This window comes from Marmota monax, unplaced genomic scaffold (assembly GCF_021218885.2).
Source record: "Marmota monax isolate L192 unplaced genomic scaffold, Marmota_monax_Labrador192_F-V1.1 WCK01_AAM20220418_F8-fsc00148, whole genome shotgun sequence".
Taxonomy (NCBI): Eukaryota; Metazoa; Chordata; class Mammalia; order Rodentia; family Sciuridae; genus Marmota; species Marmota monax.
Window position 1 is genome coordinate 1,068,639 of NW_026693034.1, and position 14,850 is coordinate 1,083,488.

Sequence of the window (14,850 nt, forward strand, 5' to 3'; positions counted from 1 at the left end):
TTATTTGGGTTAACAAGACAGTAAAGACACAATTATCAGAAAGCAAACGATAATTAACAAATGCTCAGCAGCAAAAAGCAACCTCCACCCTCAGATGTCAACAACCCTCTGACGGTGTCTCATAGTGAGTTTCTTCTCTAAGTCAAATTTTAAACCAGGGCTTCCTATGTCAGGGAGAAATGGTAAGACCTTGTTATATGCAAATATATTTTTAAAAGACTTCTTTTACTGAGTGAATATTTCAAGATTTTTATGTGAAGCACTAAGGCATTGAAAAAAAAAAATGAGGGGGAAAAAAAAACTCTTTCCCAACTAGAGTCAGAAGAGAACCAGGTGGTGCAAGCCCATCAATTAGGCATATCTGAGCCCCATCCCACCAAGAACAAGGCCATGACACCCCCCACCAGACAGTTGGGTTATCTTGTGTGGTGAAGCGCAACCTTCGGCAAACTATCTATGAGTCTACATGTGTATACAGAAGTGGCAATAACAGGTCCTATGTATCGTACCCCATACAATCCATGTCAAAAGGGAAGCTTTCCTAAACACGGTGATAGTGCAGAGCTCTGATCATCAGGGATATCCCAAGTTCACTGCTTTACTCAACTACTTAATGTTTTCAACATGGTATCTCAACTGAGCAAAGTTATCTGGGAATTCTACCAATAGGAACCAACTACTTTCCATTAACTGTTCCCTTTCCTGTAACACGATCTCTTAAAAAAAAAAAAAAAAAAAAATCAGAAAACAGGGGCCTGGCCCAGGGCTTAGGTGATGAAGCCATGGCTATGCTCTCTTCCTACAGACCCAAAATGCTAAGGCCCGAGGTTCAGACACAGGACCAACCTCAGGAGCCTGACCCCTCCTCTGATCAGGCAGTATACTCAAGGGATGATAAATACGTCCCAAGAAGAGCCCAGAGACCTATCAACACCCCGCACAACTCCCCCCATACAAAAAAATTTTCGATGAAAGTTTACAGGCTCATTTTGATTTAATGGAAGCCATTCACCTCCTCTAGAACTTTTTTAAATGTTTATTAAAGATCTTACGATGTGTTTCAGAAAAGGCATAAGTTATTATAAAAACAAATGTAAACTTTAAAGCAAAAAATCCCTCAGAGATGAGGGACGGGAGGCCAGGCACAGAGGCAGTGGCAACTTCCCAGAGCAGCGTCTCTGCCGGTGTGCTCTGCTCTCCTCCACGAAGGTCCTCATTTATGTTTTGCATATATAAATAATAAAATCTTCCAAGGGTCAGTAATGGTATAAAATGTCTTTTAAAAATTTGAATTCCTGGTTTAGTTCTGCTTAGTTGGCTGTTTAGAAGCGGCAGGAAACAAGATACAAAACAAAACGCCTTGACACAGAATGGTCAAAACAAAGCATAATAAAGCGGAAAAAAAATCCAAGTCGGGATGAAACACAGCATCCAACAAATAGGCACAAGAGGACAAAAAGCCACATTAATTATGCTTCTGAAGAACTATGAAGAATTCCCTAAGGGTGATACAGCTATAAATTTCACCAGGGATCACAGAACTTAAGGAAAATATACTTCCACTGATACATCATCAACTTAGAAAATACTTCAAAAAATTAGCATGTACAATATTAGATAAGAAACAACAGAAAGCATGCATTTTTAAAGAGACAAAGTCTTTAATGACCAACATCATATACTTAAGATTTAACTATAGCAGTCTTCCCTCAAAACCTTATAAATTTGCTTTAAATGCTGGTCATTAATTTTTTTGGCAAAATTAGGGTAGGGGATTTAGACCTAGAAAATATATAAGCCCATATTTATGTGATGCTTTACTATATTAGTTCTATAAGTCCTAAAAAATCTCTAGTTGGTTGTATCAAGCAATAATGATTAAACACGAACGTTACCGACCAGCAAGTGATGGAAAGCAATGGAAACAAGAGCGGAGGAACGCACCACCATGTAAACAGCTGCTGCCAAGAACAGTCTAGAAAACACGCTGTTTAAAGCAAAACTAGTAAAATTGAAATACTAACATTTTCCAAGCTTCCCAGAATTCTCATAAACATATATGTCATAGTAAAGTGAACAAAAGGGAGATTTTAAAGAAACAAGAATGAATTTTTAGCCATTAAGAGAAATAAAAGCAAGATGTAGTGCTAATAAAGTGATTAACAAATTTACATGGACTTAAAATTACATAAAATCAGATTTCTGACCAGCATTTTAATTGAAGCACTGCTCTGGTATTAGCACTGATACCAGCAGTGCACAACCTGGGTGCCCTTCCCAGAAACAAGCAAGTCACTCACGTTTCCGTCGCTCCTCTGGCCCCCTTTGTGGGTGATGACCACCACTTCCATCCACTTGCGCAGATGTTGCTGTTGAAAAAAACACACCCTTAGATACAAATTCTTCAGGGTAGAAACATTTCACTTGCAAATACTGCTTTCTTGATGGACACTAGCAATCTTTCATTTCCCTTGTATTTAATGTGATAACTGCAGTGCTTCCATTACTACAATAGCCCAATATCAAACTAGTGATGTGGACAACCGGCATTTGTTCTTATTATTTACACAGAAGGGCTAAATTTGCTGCTATGACAAAGTATCCTGAAACCTGCTCATTCCAAATCCAGGCCCTGCCACTTTCCTTCAGTGTTGATTATATGCAGTTGTTCACCTGTGTCAGATATCAGGGAGGGGATAGAGAAGTGACCCACAGGCCTCATCCCTGCCTAGGGGAACTCATAGTCCAGTGGGAAAATAAGGTAAAACACAAGGTGCTTAAGGCACAGGAACCAGCTTTAGGCCACTGTTCTACCTTGAGAAATGTACAAAATAATATACCTGCCTTCAAAGAACAGGCTAAAACATTTTGTCAATAAAATTCCCTGAAGGATAATAACCACTAGACTATAAATGCACCTGATCTATACCTTACTAGAAAGAGAACTGAAGGTATCAACAATGGCCAGCCATGTCACCATTCTTACTTTTAGATTTTCCAAAAGAAAAAAAATGATATTAACTAGTATATAAAATCATTTTCAATTTTTAGTTCAGTGAGGAAATATCCAAAACAACAAAACACAAAAGATCTTTCAAGATCAAATGTCAAGCGGTTCAACTGAGAGAAAGGAACAGAGTATCACACATAACAGAAGGAAGCTGGGCCCTTATCTCACCCCATCCACAAAAGTTAATTCAAAATGGATCAAAGACCTCAACATAAGAGCTAAAACTAGAAAACTCCTCTCAAAGAAAGGGAAAAACTCAGGGTTCTTTCCATGAATGCGGACCCTACAGAGTGTCTTATCTCTGAAAATAATGCCAACAGCCCAAGCTGCGAACCTCAAAAGGGCATCATGAAGGAAAACAAAAGCCCCGCTGGTGGCTGGGCGCAGTCTGAGAATGAGCCACCCACAGGTGGAGTGTCCCGGCAGAACCCAGCAGGCCTGGGTATCAGGACAATCTGTGCCACTAAATGCAGAAGCACTGCCATCTAAAGTCAGTGTGTGGGGGAGGAAATGTCTGGGTAAACAGCAGCACAATCATTCTCTATCCAAGTATGCCAACACTCTGCTTCTAGAGGATTTTCAACCTTTTGGAAAGCCAGAGAAGGGGGAGACAAAATCTCCTGAATGAAACAACACAAAACTCACATATTTTATTATAGGGAAAATGACACTCAGCCTGCATCAGAAGCAACTAACTATAAGGCAGTTCTCCTCATGCTGCACAAAAAAAAATGTCTGGATAATAAGGAACTGCCAGCTCATGCCAGATGTGAACAAACACCCCCCAAAAAGTTACTTCAACCAGGCATATAAAGGAAGCAAAAAATGAGAGCTGAGAGCAGAGACAGTAATTTTTTAAAAGAACCAAATATAATAGCATTAGGGCATTTAGAACACGAACACACACACACACACACACACACACACACACACACTCTCGCTTCATATATGAAACGTGGGAGAAGTGTGTACTTGATGTGTTCTGCCGGGAAGCATACAGATCACCTATTTTAACCACTCATGTCAACGTCTGTATGCATGGAAACTATTAAGTACTAAGTACATTAACATGTGGAGGCCTAAGGGGAAGTACCCTACGACTTGGAAAGTGCACTCCATGTAAAGCTGAGTTTCCCAATTACAATCTATTATTAAGGAACTACTCATACTTTCAGTGCTGTGGTCATTATACATTATTTAGTTATCTAAATATATGAAAAAAACAGTACATGAGGTAAACGACTTTGTGGTTTTCATACATGAGCTATCTATCTATCCCCCAAATGCAATACATCCACACATACATAATCTGTCTGCTCATTCCTACTTACAGCTTATACCTGTAAAATACTTCCAGTATCATAAAGTGTCTAAAGTGCTACTTAGCAAACAAGCATGAAAAATACATGCAGTTACAATGAAGTAAGGTGACAAACAACTCAAGAAACTGTTTACATTAGAAGCAAAAGGTAATGCAAAAAGCTGACACATGAACTCTTCCATCTGCCTACACTTACTGTTAGACAAACCCTGTATTTGAAGTTATTTCTCTGATAAATCTAAAATGCAAAAGATTTCTGAAGTTCTTGCTCTGGGTTATATAGGAGATGTTCCTTCTATTTTGTAGAAGGAAATGTAAACTAACAAATGTCTTCAGAGAGAAATGTGACAACACACTGGAAGATTAAAATCCATACATTCTTTCTGAACTAGAAGTTCTACCTCTAGAAACTGGTGCTACAGATAGACAAGGGAAATTACAAACAAATTTTTTGCTGCATCATAGACTAATGGTAAAAGATGAGTCCAATTAATGAAATATTATGTAGCCAAATAACACAATGAAGAAGCACTTTGTGCAATCACATGGAATGACAGCATTAGTGGGAAAACCAGGAACTGTGTGTATATGAGCCTCCTTTTGTGGCAAACAAAAGAATATCCACATATTCTATGATACATGTAAAGTATCTCTAGAAACATCACAGGACACTGTTAACGCTGGCTGATTTCAGGGACGGATACCCAGCAGAAGACGGCCAGGGAAGGAGACTTGCTTTTGCATTTTGAGCCAGACAAACGTAGTGTTTATTTAAAAATAATACATTCATAAGAATTATTCATAAATTTTTCAAGTTCTATAGAGTACTGTTGTTTTTGTTTGTTTGTTTGTTTGTTTTAGTTACTGATGGACTTTTATTTAATTTATTTATATGCGGTGCTGAGAATTGAACCCAGTGCCTCCCATATGCAGGGCAAGCGCTCTACCACTGAGCCCCAGCCCCAGCCCCAGCCCCTAGAGTACTGTTCAAACACATTTGACTTACCATCATCTGATCACAAAACTTATCATTGAAGGAATTTGGGAAGAGCCTCGTAACCGAAGTCAGGCGATTTACAACATTCAGTGTCAAGCTTCGATAATCTCCTAGCATCATCAACAGAGGTCGCATATGTGTATGAATTTGATCTACTTCTATGGTAGCACCTTCTAAAAACTGTGGGAAAAAAAAAAACAGATGTTATAACAAAAAATAGGCAACAGAATACTTCACAACAGAAGGGAACTCACATTCAATTCTGCATCATCTGTTTTCCCTTGGAAAATGGAGAACCAGTCACATATCTAACCATGTGTCCTACAGAAACTGATGATGGAATGAAGACCCAGCTGTACTACACTGTGACTATGAGACTGGAAGGACACGACCATCTAATGTGCAGTAATCAGACAGGCTTCCTTCCAGGTGTACAGAACAAGGTACACATGCATACTCTCACAAGCACTCACCTTCCTCATACAGGCCTCTCCAGCCTCCTGGAGCTCACTGTTGGTGGAATTAAGGGCTTTGAAGAGTGCAGCAATGATTTTCTCCCTGGACTGAGGAAGGTAATTACAGGCAGCAAGTGCATCTGTAGGGAGAAAAATCAGTACAATTTCATTATTAATCTGAAAAACACTGGAACAATTTTCTTCTGTAAAGGATCCTACCAACTATGAACCACTAACCCTCTTTCCTAGTATCTGGTCTCAAGAAAAACAAAGGATACATGGTCTTCCAGCCACATGGTCATTGCTGTCTAGGAGTGAAGTTAACAGCCTGCCTGAAAGACCACAGTAAATCTTCTGCCTCCAGATACCCTGCTCCCAGTCAGGCATGGTGGTGCAGCCTGTGATCCCAGTGACTCAGGAAACTGAGGCAGAAGGATCACGAGTTTGAAGCCAGCCTCAGCAACTTAACAAGGCCCTTAATGAAATCTTGTCTCAAAATAAAAAATAAAAAAGGACTATTGATCCCAATACCAAAACCAAAAAGCAGATACCCTTCTCCCAAAACATCTTCAGAGTTTCAGTGCAGCTGTCACATCTGAGTTTCAGAGAGCATGGCCTCCAGAGCATGGGTGACAGGGAAGAAACGCACATGGCCTGACCACTCAACTACCAACGTTTAATCAGGCAGCCTCTGCTCCCTGCCCCAAGTCTGAGGGTTAAAAGCTTTAAGCCTTTGAAAATGGAAATATTCTTAGAAAAGAGGACACATCTCAACACATAAGAGGCATCCTGACAGAAGTGAGGAGCTGCCAAACAGCTTCCCCAGAGTACTCCATTACCTTTGGTGATTGCCAAAGGGACAATGGCAATATTTTACTAAGTCCATAAGAAGCAACAATCAATCAACTTTAAAAAGCTTATATTGTCTATTTATTCAACACACCCCCAAAAAAAAAAAAAGAAGAAATAACTGTTTATATGTACAATGGTCATTCGGTACTGATCTAGTATGTTTTCCTAATACTTGTACTAAACAACAAAAACTCATACTCCTGGTGAAAACTCTGAAACTATAGGATTCTTAAATGCTTCATTAGAAAGTCTATAAAGGCAATAGGGTACCTTACTATTTACTCTGATTCTGATGAAAATGTCACTATGGACAGTATGACAATTCTTTTAAATGGAACATTTGATTCTTAGGAGAATTATAAAGAGTCTACTGCACAGTAAAATCCACAGACTATTTGATTACAAAGTTTCTTAAATCCTAACAATGCATGCAATCTTAAGATATCTCATAATGTAACTTGATAAACAGATCCCATCTTTAAAAGACCCCAAAAGCCAGAAGCATCAACAATAAAGGCCATTGTCCCCATTCCTTTTATACCCTGTAACTTGTTTCACATTTATATTCACTTACTTAATGCTGCAATCCGTAAAGGTACAAGTGATGGAAGGCTTTTATAGCAGGGCAACTTGGTTAAAGCTGAATCCTCAGCCTCACACAAATTCAACAGCTGGAAAAGGTCAAACAATTGAAGTGAGCCCACTTCTCCTGGAAAGACACGGTGACCTCACAAATAACTGAACATGGTCTGCCAAACACACCAAAATACAACTAACGATGGACTAATCCTAAAGAGGCACTAAAATATGACTGAGCTACTCTATTCTAAAGCAAAGCTGAATTAACCTCATGAGTGAAATAAATTCTTAGACATGTCCTCACTCACTCTGATACCATGTTTTTTTGTTTTTGCTTTTTTATTTTTAAATAACAGAGGATGTTTATCTAACTGCAAATCCCAGATGGCAGGTTCGTCTCCCCTTGGTTCAAAGCTGCCTCCCCTGGGCCCTGGGCAAGAACTCAGAGACATGGGAAATAATGCAAGCATTTGAGTGGTCACTTTTTTTTCTTTTCCAGCGCAGAAGAACATAATGAAGGAGGCTGAATGTCACTGGGAATTCCAGCAGCTATCCTTCCAGACATGTTGGCATACAAGTATATATTTATGTATCTAATATTTAAAATAACATATATGTATATATTGTTCTAATACTATTTCTGCCCTCTTTTTATTTACATCTTAGAAAACTAATATAGGTTTTTATCATATTTTTCCCTTTAAGATTCCTACCTGGTAAAAGAATGAAAGCAGTAGGAAAGAACACATAGTGAAACACTTGCAGTCATCCACCAAATTCTACTCCCCAGAGGAAACCACCAAGTCCTTGTATGACCTTCAACAATCCTCTCCCATATGAGCGTGTGCATGTGTAGGTGTAGGGGCAGACGTTGAATGTGTGTTTTGGGTAACTACAATACAAACCAGAGTTCCAGACATGGTCATACTCCAGGATCACTTGGGAGACTTTTAGAGAGCAAATTCCCAAGTCTCACCCTGATCTACTGAACTTGGGTCTCCAGGGAGAGGAATCAGAGCCTATACTTTTCAAGTGATTCTCCCATATTCTGGTGCAGCTGGAGGACTGATGAACATTTAGAAAACTAATTTAATGTCCTCAATACTACCAGACTCTGGTTGTAGGTTTAGTGAGTCTTCTATGAATGTTATACTATGTCTGAATCCAGAACAGGCAAGGGAAGTTGTCCTCCCACTTTGCAATAACTCTTTTATGAAGGATATAAAAAGGTGTAAAAGACCACAGCCTCATGCCCAAGCAAAAACAGAGAGCTTAAAAAAAAAAGAAAGAAAGAAAACCAAGAGGTAAATTTTTATAGTTGGACATTCAGGTTTAGTATCAGGAGGAATTTCTTTCCTTAGGATTTCTGCCTCGGTTTACTCTATAATGCCTGCAAGAGCAAAATTCATGTCCCATGAAAATTTCAAATTGGGGCTGATAACCAGACTGTTATTATACTCTAAGAATTAAGTCTTATAATTTGACTTTATCACAGTTTAATTTCTGTTCATTACTAATTCTCTAATTATCACCTCACAGTTGAATGTTTACATGACAAATATCTAGAAGATGCATGTCTGGAAACCATGCTCTGAAATAAGACTCTTAATTCAAATCTAAGCTTCGGAGCTCACCTGCTCTGTAGCCTTGAGCAAGTAACAAACCCTCAGACTCAGCGGCCATATCTTCAAAATGAAAATCAAAAGCATCTATGCCTCCTAGGGCACTGTCAGAGCTAAGTAAGGGTGCTTATGACATTCTCAACAGCATATGGTACATGGAAGTGATCCCTAAGTTTGATAATTTGGCCCTTGCTCTGGCTGGCGTTATTCTAGGAACCAATGCTACAAGAGTGATTAAAGCAGGGGATACAGCTTTATCTCTAAAGCACAACTGCAGAGGCCCTAAATTAGAGCAAGGTTCCCTATAAGACTGAGTTCTAAGGACTCAGGGAACAGCACCATTCTGCTGAGCATCTCTGGGCACAGTGCCTCTTTCCTACCAGATCCCAGCTTTAACACACCTGCTCCGAGTGTGGTGCCAGGCTAGGGCTAGTTACCTGAATTGCTCTCCGAGCCTTCTCTGAAGGCTGCCTGACCAGTCTCTGCTTACAAAGACAGGCTAGCAGACCCATGTCATCACCATCTACACCACTCCGCACCACCACCCCCTACCTCTGTGTAGAACACCTTATGCTCCACCACGTTAAGGTCCATCGTAAAGAGCCGGGGCTGCAGTGTGGTACAGAATGTGTTCCCTTCCATCAAGCCAATCTGTGCATTGGCAGGCTGGTGTCGGAGCAAGTGCTTCTTGGGTGGGACCATGTCCTGGAGGACCTAGGAAAGCCAAAGACAGGGTATCACTAACCAGGTGCCCCCTGAAAAACAAAGACGTCTTTTCACCTTTTATCATTATATTCCCCAATGACCACTTTGAAAGCCATGGCAAGGTGAAATTACTACAGGTGCCCTTTACTGAGTGGGAGAGGATGTGTTTCACGTTGTTAGAGCTGGTCACAGACCAGAGCAGGTCTAGTACCTCAGGCTCCAGAGTGACCCCTCTTAAAACAAAACTATCAGATAGTGCTTCACAGACTCAGGAAACAAGCTTTCTGTTCACTTGACACTAACAATTACTGATACAGTCATAAATATTAATACACCATTATTTGCATACATCAGATTAAAAACAACATGTGCAATAATAGTACTTTGTGACAAAGATACAAAATTATTATAAACTGAACACTATCAACAACTCAAACTGAAAAAAAAATTATGCTGGTTCCAGCATCAGAAATCTTACCTCTTTATGGGGTTCCATTATCACTGTCACACTTTTTCCAGTGACCTGGGCCAATACCTGCAGTGAATGCATAGCCTGTTTTCTCACTGTGGAGTTTGGAGAGGTGACTTCTCGAACCAAATCGTGGGTCACGTGGTGAAAAGACTTCTCCTGAGCTGCCACAATCTCTTCCGCTCTCTCCTCATCTTTTAAAGGTGTCGCACACCTCATCAGGAGCTGCTCCAGGGTGGTCTTTGCCATGGCAACAGCTCCATTGGAAACCTGTGGATCAAGAAGGCCTTAGATACAGAAGAGAGTGATGCTGCCCACTTCCCCCACCTTCTGCCATAAATGCTGTTCCTGGGGGGTCTGCCCCTCACACCAGCCGCTTTAAAAGAAGCTTCTTCATGTCATCCATGTTACCTCCTTATAGGCAATTCCTACGTGTCATTCAGAACAGAAAATAGGATCTAGATAGGACCCTCGTGTTTAACAAAGAGAAGCTGCCAATGCCTGCCACATCCTGTCTGCATGAGCTAGAGTGCCCTAGGGTTCGTGAAGGAAGCAACACCTGTGGGAAGCTGCCAATGCCTACGATCCCATCTGCATGAGTGAGAGCTGCACGTGGGCTTGTGAAGAAGCAACCCCCATAAAAATCTCAGAATACACAGGAAGCCCATGCTCCCCCTTTCAGAGGCACTCTGCTCTGTGCTATTCTTAATGTAGCAAACAGGTATCTGGATACCCAGAAATAGCCTGAGTCAGAACAGTCTCTTTATTAAAGATGCTGTAATGAAACTAAATATCTAAGTTCCTACGTTGGGATGAGAGCATAATGCACAACTGTCTTAGACCAACTGCACTCCAGGCAGACAGCTTCTTGAAAAAGAGTATGACGAGTTATCTTTGGGGCCACCCATCACCTACCTCTCCAGTTAAGTCCATCATGACAAAGAGGAGAGCCTTGAGGAAAGTCTGCTGGTTTTGCAGAACCCACGTGAGGGGGAGCCGCTCCATGAGGAATTTAATAGACACCACGCCCCCCAACTTTGCATACCAGGCCTGTTCATAGCAGCAGGCGCACAAGCGCTCCACAATATAAGAAAACAGGGGCAGCTGACACGCCTGGAGAGAGAAGCAAACAACCCATAAGGTGTCAATGCAATTCTTAAACCACCAGTTTCCTGAACCTCCCGCCAAATCATCGATACTCGGTCCGTGCTTACCCTCTCTTTTGAGCCTAGGATAATACTTGCAACATCAAATATCACAGCTAAGGCCACTTCCCCAATTTTGCACAGTTCCTTTTCTTCATAGGCCATGCAGATAGCTATCGCGTCAATTAGAACCAAAGGATCCATTCCTTTGGACCCATTCTCTTCACTGTGAAACATAGCCGTGCTCGGCTGGCTGCCCACCTGGTAGCAAGGCAGCAAGAAGGGACCTGAAGGAGAGAGGGAAGGCGTGAGAACACATGGGAACACTCTTGGCCCTTAAACTGCAAAAGGACCTCATTTCCCTCTTTTTTTTTTTTTTTAAGTTGTAGTTGGACACAATACCTTTATTTTATTTATTTATTTTTATGTGGTGCTGAGGACCAAACCTAGTGCCTCACATGTGCTAGGTGAATGGTCTACTGCTGAGCTACAAACCCAGCTCCTCTCATTTCCCTCTTGACATTAAGAATTCAATGAAAGCCAGCATGTACCTTAAAACAATCTCCTCTGAACTGCAATTATTTGTCATTAAGTGGTCTAATTCACGCGAAGACTATCTTTCTAAATATTTTTCATGATACACTATTGTATTCCAATTTTGTCAATCATGACTCAGAAAAGTATTAGTTTAAGATGAAGAACACAAAAATTTTTTAAAAGTCACCGAAAGACTAATGGGCCCAGCCTGGGAATGATTGTGCTGTGCTGTGGATACTCCTGACAAGTAACAGAAAATCAACAGCACTCAGCTGTGCCAGAAGATACACCTACTCAGAACAGTCTGCCAAAGTAACTGGCAGTTAACACCTGGTGGTTACTCCAGTTGCTAACTTCCAATACTAGGCAAGATCAAACTCAGCAAGACTTGTTTTGCTGGAAAGACAATGTAAACAGAAGAAACCCCGAGAAACAACTGAAGTGTTCAATTGTGTCTTACTGACTGTTCCAGCCAAGAAGGGAGAAAAGGGGGAAAGTTGTGCAGCGTTCCTAAGAAAACTGCTGGTCAACCTCAAGAGGAAGGGTTCTGAGGACCGACTGAAGTAATGCTTGGCCTGCAGACTTAATTACTACTTGTGGGAGGAGATTAAAAAATAATTGAGTATGTTTTCAGAAACACAACAACTGGCAGAGCCAGAACATTTCACTGTCATCATCTATAATGGATCAGAAATAAAAATGATAAACAATCACTCCTTCGCCACCAGGTATTTGAGAGCCACTGAAGCAGAGGTGAGCAGCCATTCCAGGTAGGAGAAGCAGCATGGGTGCCCGTGGGGACCAAAAGAAGCACCCAGTGGGAGAGCATGGTGGGAGAGCAGGGTGGGTGAAGGCTGGCTTCAGCCTCCACTTTCCACCAAAAACGAAGGGTCTGAAGATTCAACTGGATGTATTTTACACACAAAATCTGGCAATGCCTTTAAATTGTCATGGTGTCCACCACCAAAATACCAATAATCTTTACCACAAAAAACAAAAGCTAAAAATTGATTACTCAGCTTCTCTGAAACAAAACATCCTGACCAATTTTTTCTGTGCCAGCAGCTCCCTACACTCACCGCACTGCTGGGCCACTGCCACCATGGTATAGTGGCGAATCAAGCTGGCTACAAAGGGCAGGGCACTGGGCCGCAGGTCTTTGATGACAGCAGACATGAACGCCCCTGTCAGAGCCTGCTCAAACGTCTTCCGGGCTGGAGTGTCTTGTGCTTTGTAGCGGTGCGAGATGATGACATTGGGTATGGCTTTTTCTGTGAAGCTGAAAGACAAAATTAAATCCATCATCACAACCTCCAGCTCATTTTTGAGTTGATGAATCCACTATCACTAATTTCTTAATTTTCAACCTGCCCAATTCCACCTTCTCTAGATAGGAGTGGTGAGTTAATTTCTTTCTTTGACTTTAGCAACACCTGGAATCAAATGTGAATTTCATTATCAATATTATAGTCAGGACAGGCATGGTAGCACACATCTGTAATCCCAGCAGCTTGAGTGGCTGAGGCAGGAGGATGGCAAGTGCAAAGCCAGCCTCAGCAACTTAGAGGGGCCTTAAGCAATTTAATTTTTTCTCTTCAAAAAAAAAAAAAAAAAACTCAAAGTCAATGCATCACAGACATATATTCTACCTAATATGAGCACAAGACATGAATCAGAGGCAAATTAGAAAATGACAACATATTTGCTATTTTCTATTTTAAGAAAATCAATGTTTTGATTTTGAGCTTTTATAATTAAAAGTCAAATTCTAAAAAGTAACTCAAATCAATGATCAAATAAACATGAAAAAAAGTCATGAGTTATGTGTAACCACACAGCTATTAATGTGTTGAAAAAATAAATAAATAAGTAAAAAGGGCTGGGCATGGAGTACAGTGGTAAAAGTACTTCTGGATTTAATTCCCAGCACCATAAATAAATAAGCCAGCCAACCAGGATCTAAATGCCCCAGTTGCCTGAGTCCCATGATTGCCCCCAACTTGCTTTTCCCTAATATTCCTAAAAGTCCAGTAAATGGCAACTGTGACTGAAGGCAAAAGAGCCTATGGTGAGCCAGAGGAAGCTGGAAACCATCACCTATCCCCCATAACACTAGCAGCAAATGCTAAGGCCCTGTCTGCTCACAGCAACTTTTAAGAAAGTCAATGTTTGATTTTGATCTTTTTTGATCTTTTATAATTAAAAAAGTCAAATCTTAAAAAAGTAACTCAAATCAATGATTTAAAAAAAAAAAGAAAACATGAAAAAAGCCATGACTTATGGGAAGCTCAGCCTGGCCCACCTAGCTCTCCTCCTCACCCTGTACCTCCCTGCTGGGCCCAGCTGAGGGCTTCTGTCCTGCTTCTCGAATCCTAAGGTAGGCTTCTCCTGGACTTTTTCACAAATTTCTTCTTCCCAGTTACTAAGTATCCCTGACAAAATATGGAGGACCATCCAATATACAATGGATGATAATCTATTACATAAGAATCCAAGAGTCCACACTGCTATAGATAAGTATTAGAAGAGGAGGAAAAGTCTAAGATTAATCACCACTTGGAGTGGGGGGAAGAAACGGGGGTAACCAAAATGGGCACAAAGGATCTTAATAGGGAGATGAAACTAGTCTAAGACATTTACATTTGAACTATTCACTAGCTAATAAACTCATAAAATTGTTCACTTGGAGTTGGTGAGTTTTTGAGATGTGAAATAAATCTCAACTGAGGAAAAAAAAAAAAGAAAGCAAAACCATCATTTTGTAATCACTGTAATAATACTTGAATGGAGGAGGATCGTCCATGAGTGTCATTATAACCAATGGGTAAGTCTGATGAGAAACAGGTTACTCACCTCTTCTCATCATCTCAACATCTTTCCCATTGATTTTATATGTAAAAGAGTAAAATAATACCCTTAGTAGAGAGCCAGGGTAACACCATTTTCACTAATGGGACAGGTCACCAATGGTGCCTGCCAGGGTGTGTGAGAACTTGTGTGAGGTTTCTATTGGACATGCATGACCTGACTCCAACCACTGTGGGAGGCCAACCTTACACGTGACTGAGTTACACTCCCTGGCTGGGTGCTGAGGCTCTCAGTCGCAGAAATGTGGCACCCTTCTTGGGTGCGAGGGTCAGTGTCTCGTGCATGGGTGT

The 14,850-nt window shown here is 40.8% G+C and overlaps 1 protein-coding gene across 12 annotated transcripts in view; it reads right to left on the reverse strand.

Annotated features, from left to right (window-relative positions):
• Trrap (transformation/transcription domain associated protein) overlaps positions 1–14,850 on the reverse strand; it is a 114,606-nt gene that overhangs the window by 60,616 nt on the left and 39,140 nt on the right. For 11 of the 12 annotated variants that reach the window (XM_046453666.2, XM_046453659.2, XM_058582425.1 and 8 more), the window contains exons 23-31: positions 12,772–12,971; positions 11,225–11,442; positions 10,926–11,123; positions 10,020–10,280; positions 9,389–9,550; positions 7,210–7,306; positions 5,802–5,923; positions 5,338–5,508; positions 2,301–2,369 (exon numbers count right to left, since the gene is read on the reverse strand). In XM_046453666.2, the coding sequence (XP_046309622.1) occupies positions 2,301–2,369; positions 5,338–5,508; positions 5,802–5,923; positions 7,210–7,306; positions 9,389–9,550; positions 10,020–10,280; positions 10,926–11,123; positions 11,225–11,442; positions 12,772–12,971 (1,498 nt within the window). The remainder of the gene's footprint in view (positions 1–2,300; positions 2,370–5,337; positions 5,509–5,801; positions 5,924–7,209; positions 7,307–9,388; positions 9,551–10,019; positions 10,281–10,925; positions 11,124–11,224; positions 11,443–12,771; positions 12,972–14,850) is intronic. The other variant, XM_058582426.1, reaches the window with a different exon arrangement.